General features: G+C 40.9%; 1 protein-coding gene across 1 annotated transcript in view; it reads right to left on the reverse strand.

Annotated features, from left to right (window-relative positions):
• Nucleotides 1-232: 232 nt before the first annotated feature.
• The window catches only part of TMEM114 (transmembrane protein 114), a 39,958-nt gene continuing 18,254 nt past the window's right edge, over nucleotides 233-21,936 (reverse strand). The window contains exons 3-4 of the mRNA XM_069733991.1: nucleotides 13,647-13,784; nucleotides 233-1,879 (exon numbers count right to left, since the gene is read on the reverse strand). Of these exons, the coding sequence (XP_069590092.1) occupies nucleotides 1,650-1,879; nucleotides 13,647-13,784 (368 nt within the window). The 3' untranslated portion in view covers nucleotides 233-1,649. The remainder of the gene's footprint in view (nucleotides 1,880-13,646; nucleotides 13,785-21,936) is intronic.

The following is a 21,936-nucleotide window of genomic DNA, read 5'->3' on the forward strand; positions in this document are numbered from 1 at the left end:
AACAGTGTTCTGGGCATGTTTTATGCGTAGGTCGCCATGCAGAGAAGGGGACAGAGGTGGGCTGTGACCTATACCTATTGTCACTGGTAGATTTATGTTATCTATAGATCATTCTGCAAGGAATTTGTATGTTCTCGTGTTTGCGTGGGTTTCTTCCAGGTTCTCCAGTTTCTTTCCACGCTCCAAAGTGAATTTAGATGAACCGTGAAGAAAATGGGAAAATCCAGCAACCGCAAAAGCCATAAAACTTCACATTTATTAGTAGATTTAAAACATGAAAAGGAAAACTTTAAAAAAAAACATGATAGCGGACAACGCATTTCAAGCTACACTAGCTCTTAATCGTAATGACTATCATACAGCATGTGAATTTTGATAGGGGATTTAGATTGTGGGCCCCAATGGGGACAGTTCGGATAATGTCTGTAAAGCGCTGTGGAATTAATTGCGCTATATAAGCGAGTCAAATAAATAAATAAAATAAATACCTGTTGAAAAGTTATTTTACAGAACATGAAGTGTCTGTGTATTATGCTTAGTAGCCAGAGTGAAAACTGCACGAATTCAAGTTTAAAAAAAAATGTTTTTTAGATAATATGACATGAAAACTTAATAAAAAACACAAAAAGTCTTTACAGTATGTTTATCATAAAATTATTTTCTGGTGAACCATTGGGGCTCCTTCTTGAAGACTGGTGTTTTGCACTCCAGACTTGATGAAGATTCTCCTGGAGTAAGATGTGTCACATTTATTAAGAGGTGTCCACATCTTTCAGCTGCCGTGTGCCCCCACAAGTATATTACAGTCAATGTATGGATTTCCGTTCTAACTTACGCTACTTTTGTGGCTACGCCCCCTCCTTACTTTCCTTAAAAAGTTGGCAACGCAAGCAAAAAAACTTCCAAAAGTCGCAAAATCTTTGCACAACTATGAATTGTCCATATAGGTTGCGATGTTTCAAACAGCTTTATGTCAGAATTCTCTTAAACTGTTTGATGAATCTGGACAAATATCTTAGAAGACTTGTAGATCAGTTCCCAGAGGCATTACATCCAGTCCTCCAGTGTCGTGGTTCAGAAAAGTAAGGTAAAGGAAAGGCTTTGATCGCTTCTGCTTCACGATGATTTTTATGTTGGTTGTATCCATATCCATTATTCTGGTCCATCAGCCACCATTTCTGATAGCATTGTTGATGTAGTAGCTCTCTCACGAAAACTGCTTTAATTTTCAACCCTGGTGCAGATTATAGTTTTTTTTCTGTGATTAGGTTCATTATAGTAAATTGGCTCAAAAAAATTGAGTTTCACATTTATTCCACAACTCCTAAGCAAAATGGAATGGATAACAAAAGTTATTGGTTGCTCCACTGTCAAATTTTGAAGTACAGTAACACTGATGATCGCAAGGCATGTCCATTAATTGCTTCTGTTCTCTGAAGGAATATCACAAGCTGGCTAGCACAGAAATTGAATTATATCCATAAATGGTTAATTTTTCACTCTGAGGTAAGTGGTATGTAGTCTTCTTGATAAAGTTCTTTCCTTTGATAGACCATGATTGACATCCAGAACATCTGCAACGTAATCGTTGATCTTCACATCCAAGAACATATCATCGTAATCTTTATTTTCATGGCTCATTACATATTTTAAATAACCTGGTCTCGAGTTCGTTTAAGACCAGTAACTCTAGCGGCCAAGAGAAAGGCCATCCCAGTTAGCACCTCTGTGATGAAGGATATCCAAGCAAGAGCCAAGGACCATCCAAACCGAATATCAATTTCCGATAGAATGGCGCTGCCTAAGGAGTACAGTGCGTAGTTAAAGGCTGCAGCGGAATATGCTATGTAGATGCTGATTCCAGTGAGAGTCACCAGTGCTGAGGGAAAGTAAAAAAAAAAACATATTTAGCAAGTAATTGAACAGAAAGTTAATGGATGTGAACAATTATCTGAGCATTCGTAAATGGATTCTAGACAAGATTAAATATTAAGTGCATTGTAGATGGCATACATAGTCCCTATAGGTTCATATTATCAGTGACAGTAAGACACCTTATTCTCAACAAGAAGCAATGTGTCTCTGAAGCTTTTTTTGTATTACACAATGTGTTGTAGCAATTTTTTTAAAAAGGGAAAAAGTATGAAATCTAAGGCTCATGAAGGAGGCAATATGCAAAAGTATTTTGGATCTATATATTGCGGAAAGGACACAATGGTGTGTCAGCAGCACACCAGCATCATAATAATAATACTTCTGCTTTGTAAATACATTCTTCTTTTATAGAATATTGGAAGCCATACCTCTGTGGCATCAAAATCACAAATTTATTTTTGGCACATAAATATGCCAGTAACACACTGCTATATACTTGCCCAATAGTCTAGATTTGCTGGAAATTGCCTATCAAAGAGGTATGGCTTAGCAAGACATGTCTAAAAGTGGAATCTTGGTGACCTGTATTTATAAAATGTTCCTGGAAGATCGTATGTGCGGGACTGAAATGGCTGTAATTTTCCCTTCCAAACATTAGTAAGTCTGCTATTATTATCTACTGTGTTTATCCTAAGTTACATGACAAGATCCATGGTGTTAAACAAACGCCAGATGGCTATACGCAAGCCAATTACCGCTCAATTCATGGCTTTTTTTACACAGGCTAACAAACATTCTAGGCACACAGAACAATTGTTAATAGGAAGAAATCATCAGGAAATGACCTATTGTTTAAAGTGAACCTGTCACCCCCAAAATCGAAGATGAGCTAAGACCACCAGCATCAGGGGCTTATCTACAGTATTCGGTAATGCTGTAGATCAGCCACCGATGTAACCTGAAAGGTAAGAAAAACAGGTTAGATTGTACTCACCTGGGGGGGCGGTCTGGTCCATTGGGCATCGCGGTCCGGTCCGGGACCTCCTATCTTCATAGGATGACATCCTCTTCTAGTCTTCACGCTGTGGCTCAGGTGCAGGCGTACTTTGTCTGCCCTGTTGAGGGCAGAGCAAAGTACTGCAGTGCACAGATGCTGGGCCTCTCTAACCTTTTCCGGCACCTGCGCACTGCAGCCCTTTGCTCTGCCCTCAACAGGGCAGACAAAATACGCATGCGCCAGAGCCGCAGCATGAATACACTGTCCAAATATTACTAATAAAATTGACTTTTTGCACGATTTGCTTAAATTTGGACTATTGCACTGTGTTTTTTTCTGTGGTTTAGCTTTATGCATTATCAGTGTGTCCCACACTTTTCCATTTACTGGCCTGTTGTATCTAGATGGATTGTTTCCCATAAGATATAATGATTAGATCACCTTATATTTGCCTGTTGTGTTTTCCTAGTCTCTATATATTAGATTATATAATGTCACCAAAGGGGCAGTAGATACACGTGATCAACTAATAGCTACGTACACAAGCAAACGCAAAACCAATTGGTGGCCAAAGTTTTTATTTTATAACATTCTTGATGTATCTGCCTACAATGCATCTGTTTTATGATGTGAAATAAACCCTGATTTGAACATCAATGAACTTCATAAACAAAGACTCTTTGTGGAAGAATTAGGAAAGTCACTTGTTATGCCATGCATTCTAGGAAGAAAAGTAAAACCCCTAATTGAAGAAACAGCAGCCATAGTAAACCATATCTGGCAGGATGCGCAACACCGCAAACCCACATTCTCCATCAGCACTGGAAAAGCTTAAAAAGGAGAAGATGCAGCATTTGTCCATCTTCCTGTAATAAAACAAATATTACATCTTCTAGTCATAGTATTTATATGAAGCAAACGGGGGTTATTTCTGTGCAGAACGTAAGAATGCCTGAATATAGCAATAAGTGAACCTGTACAACCCTTCACAAAAGAAAATAAAGCAATCTGAAGCTTTGATTTTCATTTTTCATTTGTTTTTGACCACCCATATTCAAATACAGTTAAATAATGCAAAAGGTATTCAAATAATACGCTTAGAGTAGCTAAATGTCAAAACGAGCAGACTGTAATAGGTTGAACAGTACAAGTGTTTATTTAATTTACTCACGCATATAGCGCCATTAATTCCACAGCACTTTACAGACATTATCAGACATTTACAGACATTTCAGACATGTACAGGCATTATGCAATACCTTTTGCATTACTTAACTGTCCCTAATGGGGCTCACAATCTAGAATCTCTATCAGCATGTTTTTGGAATGTGGGAGGGAAGCGGAGAGCCTGGTGAAAACCCACGCAAACGCAGGAAGAACATACAAACTCTTTGCAGATGTTGTCTTTGGTGGGATTTGAAACCAAGACCCCAGCGCTGCAAGGCTGCAGTGCTAGCCACTGAGCCACCGTGCTGCCCCTTGTGTGTTTAGCCAATACGAACAGAACAGCAGAGTTAAACTGATAAATGGTTGAGTTTACTACAGAATACATTTTCTTCATTTCAATGCTTTCCACTTTTTGGTAAAATATAAAAGTGGTGACTTCAGTTAGGTTACCGCTGGTTAGAGTTGGTGTTTCCGACGCTGTCACACAGAGAACAGCATGGGAACCGCCAGATGTTGAGACCCCCCCCCCCCCATTTAAGGGATTTGGGATCAAGTTTGGGTACCGTTCTTTTTTATAAAGTTCGGCTGAACCCAACAGACCCAAAAATCCACTGGTTGTCACGCAATGTGTAGAAAAAGGCTAAGTGCAACACGGGGGGATAAGGTACAGGGAACCAAACACCAGGGAAGGGGGGAGTAGAGACCCCTCAACAGATATAACCTCACCCTGTCTTCCCTAACATCCTTATATAGGTTCCGCACCCATCGCCAAGCAGGATACCTAATCCCTGCCTGACCCTGGCGATAAGATCTGCACCGCGAAGGGCAGGATGACCACTACTCAATCCCCACTACCTCTAAAGACAACAGGGATAAACAAAAGAAAAAAGGGGAACACTTAGCTTGAGTAGACTCAGAGAGAAACACCAATGTCCTCCAAACTCCAGGGAAGACGATAGCTGACTACTCCAGCTCCAAGCCTCATCAGGGAAATGCAAATGGAAATGTTCACCCACAAATCCTAACAGGAAGTTGGGAGTTATAAACACCCTGATCCAGATGACCCCATCAGAGCTTGGGGAGGTGGTCACTAGTCTGCAAAGAAAACTGCTGAGACATTCTGCAGACAGATGCAGTGCAACAGTCTACAGCCTCTGACATATCCGTGACAGTGGTCCAGCCATACCTAGATACTAGCTTTCCCCTACCAAAAAGAGGAAATCCCCAAATATCAGATATAGCAATGAAATTGAGTAAGTGGGACTTATGAAAACTACCAAGCGTTGTAAATAAGGGTGGTTTATAACTCTTATTCATTTCAATGAACAAACTATAACTGCATGTTGGGAAATAGCATCATTAAAATCTCTATAATACAATATACAGCAAATAAAATCCACAATGAGTTTTGCTAAAGACACAATCAACTCCCTGCATATTTTATTCTGGCGATGATGCAGGAAAGATGAGAGGTGGTTACCATGGGTGAATTATGTCATTTAGATTACAACTTCCAAATGTTATGGATTATCACTGCAACAGGATTCAGCTGACTGTAAAGAGGCCATTTACTTGATATACAAATATTCAGAAATGACCTCCAGCTCAATTTCACATTGCAGCAAGTAAAGTGGATGTGATATTGGTCTTTTTTAGTAATTACGGGACAGTTAAATTGTCATCTTTTCTGACATTGGATTTTACAGATATTTTAGGCATACAGAATCACAAAATTTACTGATTTTTCAAATTCCCATATAATACACTCAGTGCACCTTGAAGGAATATGCTGTAAAATAACAACAGGACTCAAGCTGAAGATTGTTCTAGATACATATTGGTCTATACCCCAACTATACTCACTGCTATTCAAAGTGAATTACAGACTCAAAGGCATTTTTGTCACTATCAAGTGTGCAGGACAGATGTTTCCCATATAATGAATTCTCCAGAAGATTAAACATATACTCTGTGCCATTTGGATTACAGCTCTTGTATACAGTTTATGATTGCAATTGATTTCCCATTCCATCAGGGTAAAATGGGTGCTTTATCTGTGCACTTAGCGTTCACACATTTCTAAAAGCATAGATATGCTACGTCCAGTATCACACAAGGTTTATTTTGCACTTTAAGAAATTATTTCTAATACATTCCACCAGAGTGTTCTAGTTTGAGGTTTGATAATGCTACGAATTCATTTCATTTATGTCAGGTATAAAATGTAGCTGTACTTTATAAAACATATGAAGACATGACAAGATAAATATTTATTAAATAATCTGACTTTCTTAAAGCAAATCTGTCATTAAAATCTGCCTTTCGAAATGTGTCTATTTCATGATTGCACATTGTAATGACAGGACTCACAATTATTCTAAAGGCACAAAAAATATTGTGTCATTTGGAGATTAGCTGAAGACTCATGCTCCATGGTCCTTCCATCGGTCACCGACTTCTCTGTCGAAAAGATTCTTCTTCTGATGCTCACAGTCAAATCCATCAGTAACACCATTCTAAAAAGTTAACCCCTCAAGGTGTTCAAAACCATATTCGAGAAGTTTATTAACACTTCAGTTGCTTCACGTGAACTAAAGCAATGTGGAAGGGAAAAAATAACTTTATTCACAAAAATCTTTCTTTACATCCAAACTTTTTTATTTTCACAAGGATAACAAGAGAAAATAGGCCATACAATTAGTTGTGCAATGTCTCGAGAGAGTGCCGATACACTATATGTGGATGAAATCCACTGCTTGTGTTCACGGCAGGGCTCAGAAAGGAAGAAGTGCCATTTGAGTTTTTGAACGGAAAATTGGCTGGAATCGAGAGAGCACCCAATGCAAACTCAAGTAGCGAGCACTAGCCGTCATACAGTGATCTTTTTTTTTTTACTTTTGAAAAAAAACAACCCTTTCCCCAACCCTAACGCAACCCTATCCCCAACTTTAACTGCAAAGAATGGAAAAACTTAAAAAAATAGTAAATCAAATCCCCCTTTTTCACCCCCTTAGTAAGATAAAAATTACAAAAATTTTTTTTTTATTTTGATCACTGTGATAGACCCTATCACAGTGATCAAAAGGAACCAATAGGGAAAATTCTCTATTGTTGCCGGGTGCTATTTGGCAGATCTTGGCGGATGGACTGTGCATGCGCCCACCATTTTTTCTAGCAAAATGACGAAGAGGGCTGGGAGACAGAGCAGGAGGGTTTGGAAATGGCGGAGGTATCGGGGAGGCTTGAGTTACCCCATTTCTCTCTTCTCTGATATGTTAGACCATATCAGAGGAGAAAGAAATGAATTTTAAATCAGATTTTTTTTTGTGACCGCTGTTATTTGGTGAATAACATCAATCACGTGGCAGGGGACTGTAAAAATGGCCCTGATCATGTTCTCCAGGGTCTCAGCTACCCCCGGAAATGTTCCGACATGAGGGAGCGCTATAACCTTTGTTTCTCAGTGTTGATAAAAAGCATCGCTGAGGAATAAGTAACCTTAACTGCCACCGCTAAAAGGCCTATCGCGGTCAATAAGGGGTTAAAACTGCTTTCCTCATTATGCTGCAATTTTGCTGTCAGAAGAACCACCAACGAACCTTAATTTTTATAGAGGTCAAGCATTAGTGCCTCCCGACATACAAACTCTCTGTGAGTTATTGAAACAGTTAAAAACGTCTTAGGGCGATTTTTTTTTTACAAGAAAATAGTATTACTAGCAGGCTATTATTTATCAAAAGAGCCTCATTTAATATTTAGCTTTAAATGTTTTGATCATTATTAAAGGTCAACTATAAAATTTATACACCAAAATTTGTAATCATTATCTGCATTTAGTTAAATATCTTTAAAAAAAAAATTGTAAGTGCAGATTTGTGAATCCTCACATACTGAAGTTCACACTGTGTGCTCTGAGAATTCTCCAGTGTCAGTGCTGAGAATAGAGGTCACTGCAAGTGTGTGATAAGCATACTCCCTGCCAGAATCCAACTGCACTGGTGCCAATCTTTTACAATACACTTGCATTGAGCACATCAGAAACAGTCTAGTTGATTTCGGGCCAGGAGCATGTGAGTCGCCTGCCAGGGCTGTGGGGTACTCGGTACAGGGTCCAGTGTTCACAGGGGGATGTCACGTGGCTGCGACCCGGTCCGTGGCCCAGGGTGCCCATGTAAAAGGGAAAGGTCTTTAAAGGGATAAAGTTTATGTTTGTGACGCCACCTGTGGTATTCAGTCAGGGTGACCGACGCTGCTTTAAGGGGTCCGCTGGGGTGATGTTATGGCAGCTGGATGGTATACCTTCCCACAGGTGAAGTATATCCCCAGGGCTTCCCAGTGTGAAGATGGTAGAATGGTGAGAGGTGCAGTAAGGAACGAGGACACAGGTTTGCAGTCTCTGTACCTCGTTTACTGAAGTCTTCAGCAGCCACAGTCCAGGGCACTGGATCACAGGGCAGGTAGAGTCCGGCTGGTTTGGAGGCAAGTCCAGAGTCCCCTTATCCAGGTGGAAAGTAAAAGCCTTCCTTTGTGCTGTAGTGGTCTAGTCTAGTCCCTTACTGCTAGAAGCTTCACAGATGTTATCTCTTTCTCTCACTGTCCCCCTGTTAGGATAGGACAAAACCTGTATGACTGGTGTCTTGAGCCTGTTTATAGGGTCTCTTAGGTGACTCAACTGTGGGGTGTCACCAAGCCTCCTGGGTGTGGGTGCGGACAGGTAACGTGAAATTAGCTGTCCTGACGGTCTCTGATGTAAGGCGTGGGGGTCCTTACAACCTCGGTATCCCGGCTACCGGTGTTCTGCGCCTCAGAAGGAGGCAGCCTGCTCGGGGCTGGTCCCCTTCTGGTATCCTCTCCTGTGCTCTGCTTTCCTGCACGCTCGCTGCAATCAATCCTGCTTTCTAAAATGTCTCTTTCTGGGAGCTGCAGCTCTGGGGGCATGCACAGCTCCGTAAACCCTCTGTCCTCCTCAGACTGATATCTGGAACTCATTAACTTTCCTTACAGACTACCAGTTATATATATATATATATATATATATATATATGGGGATTCATCTACTAAATAGGATCAAAAGCTCCCCCTGGTGGCCTGGAGTGTGAATGTGTTGCATGTTTGTTGTACCTGGTTACACTTATCCTTTCTTGCCTCCAAACATAGCATCACTCTCCTCGTGAGGAAAGCGACATTACTGTGACGACCAGGACCCTGGGGCGCCACACTCCCCTCCGTTAAATCCAGTACTTCCGGACTGGGAAAAGAATAACAACAATACATGTTAATGCAAGAAGACATACAATTTTTGGAATGCTGTAAACTTATAAAACAAATTAATTATATAAACTAGAGTTTCCCTTTATGGGAGGTGAGGACACTTAAACGTTACAATAACTTATTTACATTGTATGCATACTTTTGGGAATAGAAAACAATATAATAACTAACTGACTATGAAATGCTATTACCCGCTACGGGTATACTATCTTAAACCTTCAAAGTGCAAAACAAGCATTTTGTCTTTACTCTTCTTCAAGTGCAAAGCTTTCGACTAACCCCCACAGGTTTACTATATCTTCTTCTCAATTTTATTCAAAAGCGTATCAATTCTCAATTTTATTTTTATTTACTATATTAACTCTGTAATCTATTAACCTTCTTTCTTACAACATAGAATTCTAGCAGGCAAAGTGCAATGTGATACGACATTCCCTTTATGGGTGCGAACAATATTCAAGTCTCCTAATACTGAGGTAGTGCAATTAATATTCAAGTCAATCATTAACTCTAAAACAGCAGCAATGAAGTGAGGGACCCGTATTTAACCCCCAATGTTGGCTTGGGTGGGCTACAAGGCGTGTATCCAGACCTGGAATCCTGCCGCGCCAGATGGGTTTTTCTTCAGGTCTCTGGAAAACAAGTCTGAACTTTAAGGCAACATGGGAATAGTCCCTTTAAGAACTCATATGTAAAACCAGTAGAAAGCACCTTTAAGAAGGTGCAAACTATTTACAAGTGAAAGTTTTTGAGACATTCATTGTCCATGACTCGAATGTCTTTAAATGGATGAACTCTGCAACAGAGGATCCCTTTTAACGTGGGACCCCTTTAAGTAGAAAACCCTGGCCGGATTCAATAAACTTTTTGTAATAGCGAAAGATTTAAATTAAATATTTACAGTCATTTTCCGATTTGCTTTGTTCTGTTATAGCAGTAGCCAAGGTACCAGTCGGTATCGAAGACGTCCTGGTCTGAAAACATTGGTATCTGAATTCACATCTGGTACCAGATCGACGTCATGGGTTTGTTCCTCATGTACAGTCAAGTCATTAGCTGCTATCAAAGTTTGCGTGGCTTGAGTACGTAGGAAAGCTAGTGCAGTTGCTACAGCAGTTGTCTTAGTGGTCGTGATCATGCACACAGTGGTACTGGTAAGGGTCTGAGGGGTTGTTGGCTGTGCAGCTGAGGTAGTAGTGGGGGTAGTTTCTTTGGCACTAGGTGGTATTGCTGTGGGTACACATTTCCTAACATTCATGGCATACCAGCCTTTTTCACTCCAGTGACGGGTGTAGGTCACATGATCCCCTCGACACAGATCCCGGTCAGGAGCTGTCACGGAAACGGTATCAGTCACTGGGGCAGGGTCATTTTCTGTACCATCGTCTGATGTGGTTCCATCGATGCCAGTCTGCTCCGCTGATGAGGCTGCTGGAGATGGCTGCTGCACGGACCGCGACTCCTCCAGTGCATTCTTCCTGCACAGAGCCGACTTCCATTTCTTCACCGCTGCCAGCTCGGTGTCCTGGAGCTGGCGGCTCAGCGCCTCCACCTGCGGTTCCAAGAAGTCCGGATCCTCCAGCAGAGGTAAGCTCGGGTCCTCATCTGGTGGCTTGGGATGGTCCTGAGTTGCTTCACCATCTTTCGGGTACCCGCTGGTCACCATCTCTTCTTCCGAATCTGCGGCCACACAGGCACGCTGCTCCTCCATCTCTTGGGGGCGGGGCTCCTTCTCCTCCTTGTCCCCGCCCTTGCAGATCAGAAGGCAGACTTCCTTGGCTGATGGGCACGTCCTCATCATGTAATAGCTTTCGTAGCGGGTGTTCATCACTGTTCGCGCCACTCAGATAGTCTCCTCTCATGATAGCACACCCTTCTTCTCCGGCGCTCCTCGTGGCACTGTAATGGCGGCAGTTTTGGTGGCAATTTTGGTGGTCTTTTACAGTGAACAGTCTCACAATAAAGCACAGTTTAGGCACAGTTCAGGCACAGTCTTTTAGGCGCACATGACCCGATTGGCTGGGTCAGTCAATCCTGTTCGTGATGCCAAGATAAGTCTCCGGCCAGGGCTGTGGGGTACTTGGTACCGGGTCCGGTGTTCACAGGGGGATGTCACGGTGGCTACGACCCGGCCCATGGCCCAGGGCGCCAATGTAAAAGGGAAAGGTCTTTAAAGGGATAAAGTTTATGTTCGTGACACCACCTGTGGTGTTCGGTCAGGGTGAACGACGCTGCTTTAAGGGGTCCGCTGGGGTGATGTTATGGCAGCGGGATGGTATACCTTCCCACAGGTGAAGTATATGCCCAGAGCTTCCCAGTGTGTAGATGGTAGAATGGGGACGGTGAGAGGTGCAGTAAGGAACGAGGACACAGGTTTGCAGTCTCTGTACCTCGTTTACTGAAGTCTTCAGCAGCCACAGTCCAGGGCACTGGATCACAGGGCAGGTAGAGTCTGGCCGGTTTGGAGGCAAGTCCAGAGTCCCCTTATCCAGGTGGAAAGTAAAAGCCTTCCTTTGCGCTGTAGTGGTCTAGTCCCTTACTGCTAGAAGCTTCACAGATGTTATCTCTTTCTCTCACTGTCCCCCGGTTAGGATAGGACAAAACCTGTATGACTGGTGACTTGAGCCTGTTTATAGGGTCTCTTAGGTGACTCAACTGTGGGGTGTCACCAAGCCTCCTGGGTGTGGGTGCGGACAGGTAACGTGAAATTAGCTGTCCTGACGGTCTCTGATGTAAGGCGTGGGGGTCCTTACAACCTCGGTATCCCGGCTACCGGTGTTCTGCGCCTCAGAAGGAGGCAGCCTGCTCGGGGCTGGTCCCCTTCTGGTATCCTCTTCTGTGCTTTGCTTTCCTGCACACTCGCAGCAATCAATTCTGCTTTCTAAAATGTCTCTTTCCGGGAGCTGCAGCTCTGGGGGCATGCACAGCTCCGTAAACCCTCTGTCCTCCTCAGACTGGTGTCTGGAACTCACTAACTTTCTCTACAAACTACCAGTTATGTATATATGGGGAGTCACCTAGTAAATAGGATCAGAAGCTCCCCCTGGTGGCCTGGAGTGTGAATGTGTTGCATGTTTGTGGTACCTGGTTACAGTTATCCTTTCTTGCCTCCAAACGTAGCATCACTCTCCCCATGAGGAAAGCAACATTACTGTGACGACCAGGATCCTGGGGCGCTACACATGCACATCGCATTCTTGCGTTCATGGTACCACAGTGCCCATCACTGGAGAATCCTCACAGCACGCAGTGCTGCCACTTTTCTCTATTTCCTACCTACCCCCTTGTCTCAGTGATTGACAAGCCATTATTCTTTTAGGGACCTGCCTCACCCAACCAAGATCCAGTGCAAGCGTTGCCATTCCATGAGGTGCTGCATGCACAGTAAATTCCTGATGAAGCTGAAAATAAGAGTCTGATGCAATCTGCAGAGTTTCATGCTTTACTCATGCTGCTCATTCCTGAACTGTTCATCTTGTGAAGAAGACTGTCAGTGTCTGGCATGAACTGCAAACTTTGCAGATTAGGCAAACCACTGAGAGTCATCTCCATCGGGACCTTACATGCATTTGTGGAATGACAATGGTTGCACCAGATTGTGGGTGGTAGAGGCAGGATCCTTAAAGAGGAGTGTAGCTATTTTGTCACTGACTCGTGATGAGCTCAGAGAACTGGAGACTTGCCAGAAATACTCTTGTGCTACCCCAGGCAGGGAAATGTGTTGCCTCAGGCAGGAAAATATGTTACCACAGGCAGAAAAAAAGTTACCTCAGGCAGGGAAATGTATTACCTCAGACAGGAAAATATGTCACCTCAGGTAGGTAAATGTGCTACCTCAGGCAGGCAAATGTTTACCCCAGGCAGGGACATGTGTTTCCTCAGGCAGGCAAATACGTTACCTCAGACAAGGAAATATGTTTCCTCAGGCTGTGAAATATTTTACCACAAGCAAGAAAATGTGTTACCTCGGGCATTGAAAACCTCAGAAAATAGCAGCTGTGAGTCCCTACTGTTCACCCCCCTTCTGATCAGGAGCTGTGGTATGATCAGACCATGTTCCTGCACGGTCAGACACAGCCATTGCACAGTACACAGCAGGGACACATTTATAAGATTACCTAAGAACAGAAACATTTTATTTAAACACATTCAGTTGCAGAAATTAATATTATTCCAAAATGTGTTGATTAACATGTACTTTGTTTATGGGAAAATTCCAGTGGGGGGACACCATATTTGAAATTAAATCACAATGAACACATAGACACAAAATATGGGCCTGCAGTGACAATTGAAGGTGGTTGTAAATGTATGTACGTTTCAATGTATACTTTACCTCCAAAAAGAAACAGCATCCCTGTTAGGAGCAGAAGCAGGTACGCTCTTGCAAGTATACTAACAAAACCAGTCATTCCTCCAAATATCATCAGGATTAAACTGAGAGGTAACAATATGACTAGCGTCCCATGCATACCTGCAAAAATAACATTGTTTATTACTAGCCAATAATGATTTCATGTTGAAGTTGTTAATGTGTAGCAAATCATTACAGCAATTAATTACCTTTACATAAATCGGAGTCTGAATAATTGCATGAGCAATAACACAATGGAAATGCTAAAGTATGAAATAGATTTTAAATTAGTTAATGCTTTGCACAGGCTACAGTGCATTACTGGGTGTAATTATATTGTTCATTTATCGGAATTCTATTCGTGACTATCATGATGTTCAGGGAAATATCACAAGAAAAATAATAGATTTCTTTTAAGACATTTATAGCTTTTTCACATTATTATCTATGTCAATGTATAGAATGCTTATAATCAGGTACAGTAGAGTAGATGATAAGCACAGCCCATGGGTGGAGGTGCCGAAGGGGTTGGTGCCCAGACCTTGAAATATAGTATAGCATATACTTGGCACACTCCAAGCGCCATCCAGCTCCCCAGACCTGCGGTGGATACTGCGTCAGTTCCTTCCTCCACGGCTTGATCGGCTGGTTTAGAGCCCTCTATTTTCAGGATTCCCTGCTTATCCTACTATTTTGATGCAATATCTCTCTTAAGGGTCTATGCTTTATACCCTTTTCTTGCTCTCCATAGAGCACACTGATGAAGATCCTTTGCAGACCGAAACGTTTGAATCTTGTGAATACTGTATGTATATAATAAACACTTTTGCATCAGACCCCTACGAGTGTGCCAAGTATATCCTATAATCAGGTACAGACAGGGGCTGAAATTCAGCCCTGGCATTTGAAATCACACAGGCCCATGCAGTCCCCGTCACCAAGCACCAGATGAGATATATTACTAATATTATCCTGGATGGAAGAAAGCAATATTTACTACAACACCAATATTTCCAACGATGCCAGTGGCCTGCTAGGATAAGGGAAAGAGTGAACAACTTTGTGCTTCATCACAACAGTATGGGTGTCTTGAGAACACCGATTCTGTTAACAACAAAGCAGACAAGGCAGCCCACGACCAGACAGGCCCTTCTGGCATTTGCCAGAATTGACAGATGACCAGACAGGCCCTTCTGGCATTTGCCAGAATTGACAGATGGCCAATCCGGCCCTGCGCTTAGTAACCCGATATTTACCATGGTTACAAGTGAACACATCGCTGGATCGGCGTCACACATGCCGATCCAGCGATGACAGCAGGTGATCAGTGACCAAAAAAAGGTCCTGATCATTCCCCAGCGACCAATGATTTCCCAGCAGGTGCCTGATCGTTGGTCGCTGTCACACATAACGAGATCGTTAGCGGGATCGTTGCTACGTCACAAAAAGCGTGACGTTGCAACGATATCGTTAACGAAATCGTTATGTGTGAAGGTACCTTAAGATAGAAACAGAAAATTGGGTACCTGTATTTATACAGTATGTGTACAGTGTTGTGATACCTGCATAAGTGGAGACGCCCATGCAGTGTAGGTAATCTCCCAGGGGTTCTCTGTCTTGGTGCATGCTTCTCTGATATTCCAGATGGACGATGTTTAAAAGCCTCTTGGTGATGATGTGAGTATATGTAGTTAACTTTTATATGTACTTAATCATTATATGTATTTAATCTTTAAATGTTCTTAACCTTTGTATGTTAAAATATACAAAAGTGCACACAATCATACTACTCCTTTAATTTTGTACTTTGAAATAAAATTGCATTATATCGCAAGTAGTAGCCTTCTTTAAAGCCGTATCCGAACCTTAATGTTAAGAACTTGGCAATACAGGATTTGAACCCAGGATCCCAGCACTGTAGAGCTACAGTTCTAGCCACGGCGTTGACAGTCACTGCTGATGGACTCTGCAAAATGGCTTTTATTCATAGAAGCTAATCTACAGTACCCAGCAGCAGTCAGTCCACAATCAATAGAACTGTGCTTTGCAGCTCTGCTCATAGACCCCTATTCATCAAGACCAGTCTTGATAAGGATTAGAGATGAGCGAATATTCCAATATTCGGTTCAGATTACGATCGCCGGCAAATATTGTTTTTGCAATATTTGCTGAACATAGCCAAATGCCACTGGAGTCACTGGGGGTAGAAATGAGTAAATATGTTCTGAAATGATTGTCAAACACAATTTTGGCACAGATGGGGTACTAATATGGCACGAATATGGCAAATTCGGATTTGGTGATCAGTTCCAAACATATTTGCTCATCTCTACTAAGGAGGATCCAGACTCTCGTAATTCATTAAGAGGTGCGCTGACAAGAAGAGTGTCTTACATGTGGCATACACCTCTGTACGCAACACCACAAATCTTACTCCAGATAGAAACTGGAGAATAATTTCTAGCCCTCGTCACATTCGTGTTCCGCACCACCTCTGAAACTGATGAAAATGCCAAACATTGCAAAATTTTTCTACAACTTTTCAAAGAGTTTACAACAGAATAGCATAATCTCGTTGATAATTTGGGGCCTAAGTGTTTACATCCAGCAGTCTCTGGAGCAAATAACAGATAATCAACAGGGATGCCAGATGTCAGATTCTCACTGATCTAATGTTTATGACCCATCTTGTGCAACCGTAGATCAGTCATGAATCTGGTGTGGCTAGACAAACCCTTTAAAGTGAATGACCACTTTTTAGAAGTATGTTATGTCTTGGTCCAAAATTTAGATTCTGATTACATTAATAATATACTGTTTATTTTGCAGGTCCAAAGGGTTTCATTTTTTCTAATAAAGAGCTCTAAATTCTTACTGCCTTTTTTATGATATTCTCCCTAATTACGCTGAATTTGCAGAATGGGCAAAACAAAAATTGTATCAGGACCCCCAGTTTACACAGAACATTATGTTCAGTGATGAGGCAAACTTTTTTGGGTGGGCCATTTATATAGATACACCTAAATAACATGGGAATTTGTGACAGTTTTCTTGCGTGGGGTGTCTTGCATTTAAATCTGCTGCAATGACCCAGGTACTGTGTTCAACAGACATCAACGCAATTTCTATCCGCTCCTCACGTGTTAACCTCTGTGACATGTCAATGGCTGTAAACAAAGAGAAACTTGTAAATAACTCATGAGAGAATAAAGTTACGCTAAAACCAAGCACACCATTCTTTTTCTTTTGAAATTCTCAATAAGTTTGATGTGTCACATTACCCTCTTCCCATTGGAAAAAATAATGTTGGATCCAAAATGGCCAACTTCCAAATGGCCGCCATGGTCACCGCCCATCTTGAAAAGTTTTCCCCTCCCATATACTAGTGTGCCACAAACAGGAAGTTGATATCACCAACCATACACATTTTATTTAGGTGTATCCATATAAATGGGCCACCCTGTAGATTTTGAACTCTACAAAAACACAATAGGGGACATATATTAGGACAGGCGTACTTTACACCTGTCTTAATGAAATGCTTACTACCATAAAATACTCTAAATTTCTAAATTTATTAAAAATGAAAAGTGGAGTCAATTATTATAGTAATTGTGTCAAGACATTCATGGCCCAGCTCCTTCTGAAAAGTGGCATAAGTGGGGTGAACGTTAAAAGAGCGGCATATAATGGTGTGCCATAAAGTCAATAATAAATGTCTACCAATATGTCTTGTTTGATTAATTAAGCTAAGAAATAGATTAGATGTTAACCTATGTTCCTTTAATCCTATTTTCCATCTACTGAATTCATTATGTCGACCACTTCACAAACTGAATTGGCTTTAACAGAAGTGTTATATTGTGATGCCATAAAAACACCAGATGCCTAATCTTTAAACAAATAAGTTTGCTGGCTTCAGTGCAGGATGATGAAACATTACTGATACTTTGCCACCATAATTAGTGTTTAGAGGATATCTGACATCTGCTATGTCATATTAACCTTTAAAACATCGTATCAAGCAGTGGGCATTGTTATTGTGTTTGTGTCAAGTAGATACAGGTTGAAGCATGTTGTATGTATGGAGAAAGTTCACTTTCTCTAGTTCTAATAGGGTTTGATATTGGTCATTAACTATTAATCATGTGTATGAGAGTTAAAAGATATTCACAATCCTATTAAGAAAAAATATGTTGGCCCCTACCTCCCTTTCACTTTCACCCCTTCCTCCACTTGGACCTCTGCCTCATGGTTCTATTTTTTTTATTCTTGCTTATTTTTTTTCTCAGTGACGTTATCTTTTGCCTAGCATAAAAAGTGTTGGCCTCCTCACACCATGCCATCTCCACCACCACGCCTACCTCAACCCCCTCCTCCACTTGTACCTCTGTCTCTCATCCTTTCACCATCACCCCCATGCCCACTTCCACCCCCTCCTATACTTGGACCTCTAGCTCATGGCTCAAATGTTTTTATTTTTGTTCATTTTTTCTCTCCTTTTTTAACTCATCATTTGCATAAAAAACAAGTGTTGTCCCCCTCCCCATATTCTACCTCCATCACCAAGCCCACCTCCACCCTCTCCTAACGTTGGACCTCTTCCTCATGGTTCTATTATTTTTGTCTCTGTTATTTTAAGACATTTCCCTATTCCCATTTTTTGCAAGGCTACCACCATTGTACAGCCATTTTATAGCATGGGAATTCTTGTCTACAGTTCTTTTTTATTAAATATTTATAAGAAAAAAATAACACGTGGGATCCTTCTATTTTTAATAACCAGCCAAGGGAACCATTGAAAGCAGACAGCCAGAGAAAACAAGATTTTTATCACAGCTATTATTATTATACCTTTATTAGGTGCTGTGCTTCATTTGAACAGAAATTGTGTTCTGAAAAACTCTCTGCAATGGGTATCTCTCAGTAGGATCAACCCTCCTAAGCTTTCTATATGGGCATGTAGGCAATGAGAAGCTGTTTTTTTTTTCAGCTTTGATAAACTGACAAGATTTCAGAATTGATTTATTATTTTTCACCATTACATTCAAAGAGCTATTATTTTTATTTTCCTGGCATTACAACTATATGAAGGCTCATATTTTGTAGGATGCTTTGTAGTTTTTATGACATTATTCTGAGACCCATAATCTCTCTCATGATCACATGCATAAAACTATGGATTCCTTAGTATTCCAAGGCATTGTTGCCTGTCACTGTATCAATGACAGGCAAACTGTTAGGTCATGCCTCTGGGATCTGAGCATTTCCAGCTACCGTCTGTTACTTCAGGATCGTGACTGTCAATCACAGGGATGCTCCCATGAGCTCAGCTTCACTGCACCTGTACATATGGATCTATACTTCCACATGGCTCAAACAATTGTGGAAGAATACTAACTATAACTTTTTTTAGCTTGTGCATGAATTTGATAAAAGACCTCATTAAGCTGATAAAAAATATGCTTTGATGTATATGGAAACACAAAACCAATTTTTTTGTCAAGGTACTGAAACATAAGCCCCATCAGGGACTTTGGTGTACATTTAAATCAAAAGTTGTGTCCCTGTGTTTGATGTTGGCTTTCACACCGAGCCCTCATCTTTCCACGCACATGATGAATGATTTAGTCAGCTATCATGTGTCTTTAACATCTGTAGGTGCAGCTGTGCTCAGCCTGGGGCTGTTAACCAGTTAAATTCTGCTGTCAATCACTGACAGCGGGATTAAATACGTGCAAGCAAGAAGCGCATCATTCACCCCACCCATTGACATCCCTGTCATATGATTGCGGGGCACCAATGGGTTGCCAGAACAGCTGGTGGTTGGCAGAAGACCTATGCCCATCATTACGATCCTCCAGTGAACCATGACTCTTGCCACGATTATGTATAGCACAGGCGATTGGACGATCAAAGCTTCAAGTCTCCTAAGGGAATTATTAAATTAAGTAAAAAGTCAAAAAATGCCTTCCCACAGGATGCAGGAGTGCTATCCCCCATCCACTAAGGGTATTAAGCCTACATGTCCACCAGCAAGATGCAGATGCGCCGCTGTTACCCCTCTACAAGGCTTCATCCAGAACTGGCAAATCCATTAAACCACATACAACTTACCAGCAATTTAAGGCTAATACGCTGGCACCTGCAAAAAAGGTTGTTTCCAGTGACATACCAACTTTCTATTTAAATCGCAAACAGCAGCAAGACGCTGATGCACCGCTGCTATTCCTCAACAAGGTCACACTCAGAGAAAAATCAACTATTAGGCCATACTTGGTATTAAAGAGACTGCACCTGCCCCTTGACACTACAGGGACAACACCCTCTTTACCATAAGAGCCACTCATAAATCCTGGATTAAGTGCGACTTTAGAGTAAGACCCGGGAAGGTCGAAACGTCAATCACATTGAGTCGCTTGTACAATTGTTCAATAAGTGCCTACTATTTGATCTGTCACATTTGATTGATTTCTGTTTTTCACTTGAATAAATTAGCAAGTTTCAAAAAAATCCTTTTGTTTCTAAGATATTCCACACAGGGAGTGCGGTGGATTTCAATAATATTGTTATTAGACCTTACGGTCTGTTTCACCAGCACCCCGATCTAAATTTAGAGTGCAGGCCAAATTAGACATATTTATGTATAGCACAGGCGATTGGACGACCAAAGCTTCAAGTCTCCTAAGGGAATTATTAAATTAAGTAAAAAGTCAAAAAAGTTTTTTAAAAATATAAAGAAAACAAGTTCAAATCACCCCCTTTTGCCCCAACAGACAAAAAAACAAATACTTGGTTTTGCTGCATTCGTAAATGTCTGACCTATCAAAATATAAAATAAATTAGTCTGATCGGTAAAAGGCGCAACGAGAAAAGAAATTAAAAACACAAAATTAAATTTTTTTTGGCTGCGGCAACATTGCAATAAAATGCAATAACAGGCGATAAAAGCATTGTATCTACACCAAAATGGTATCAATAAGAATATCAGCTCAGGGTGCAAAACATCAGCCCTCACCCAGCTCGAAATCCTGAAAAATGGAAATGTTATGGGGCTTGGTAAATAGAAACCAAATTAAAAAAAAATTCTTACAAATTTCAGAATATTTTTTCACCATTTATTTAAATAAAAAAGATATACTGTACCTATACAACTTTGGTATCTGCATACTCATAATGACCAGAAGAATTATATTGACAGGTCAGTTTTGCCATGTAGTGAACATAAGCTAAAAATAAAATAAATAAATACCCTTCAATAAATAAAAAAAATAGCAATAGTGCATGAAAATAATATAAAGTACTTAGTTAGCATAATTTTGATCAAAAAATGTAAAAGCCATCCCACCACGTCATGGTGACCCTATTTGGGATGGTCCTAACAACTATTATTAAAACCTTATCATGTGTCAAGTAACATAATGTGAATAAGGGCTGAGAAGGAATGAGACGCAGATAGTGGACACCTAGCCAATGGGTGAACACGTGCCTAAACGTGGCATGCACACCAACTTATATTACAGCTGATCCCTTTAGGTTTTTGCTGATATAGTGAGCATGCTAAATATATTTTAAAAAAAACAATTGTGGAATTGCACCTTTTTTGTAAGTTCAACTCACTTGGATTTTTTTCTTGCTTTCTAGTGCATCACATGATAAAATGAATGAGGTCATTCAAAAGTACAACTCATCCCACAAAAGACAAGCCCTCACACTGCTACGGAGATGGAAAAATAAAAAAGTTATGGCTCTTGGAATAAGAGGAAGAAAAAAATGAAGTGCTAAAACTGAAAACGGAAAATCGCGAAGTCATTAAGGGATGAAACATTCTACATATTTAATTTTGCTGTAATTATTTTATTCAGCAAAATCAAGGTGATATCTTACGGCAAATGGCACAAAATCTAAAATTTGAAAATCATTTGTGGAATTGTTTTTTTTTTTCCTTTTCTCATTGATAAAAATAAGCAAGTATACATGAGCTTGAAAATGATGCCACTGGAAAAAAAAAGGAAAAGACAAGCACTGGACAGCTAGATTGATGGACAAGTATAAAAGTTATGGCTCTTCAATTATGACAATAAGACAAATCATTGGTTATTAAAGGCACTGAAAAGGGACTACATTTTTTGCATATTGGAGAGATTTCCACTATATACTGTACACTGCTCAAAAAAATAAAGGGAACACTAAAGTCCCACATCCTAGATATCACTGAATGAAATATTCCAGTTGTAAATCTTTATTCATTACATAGTGGAATGTGTTGAGA

Source organism: Ranitomeya imitator, chromosome 7 (genome assembly GCF_032444005.1).
Source record: "Ranitomeya imitator isolate aRanImi1 chromosome 7, aRanImi1.pri, whole genome shotgun sequence".
Lineage (NCBI taxonomy): Eukaryota > Metazoa > Chordata > Amphibia > Anura > Dendrobatidae > Ranitomeya > Ranitomeya imitator.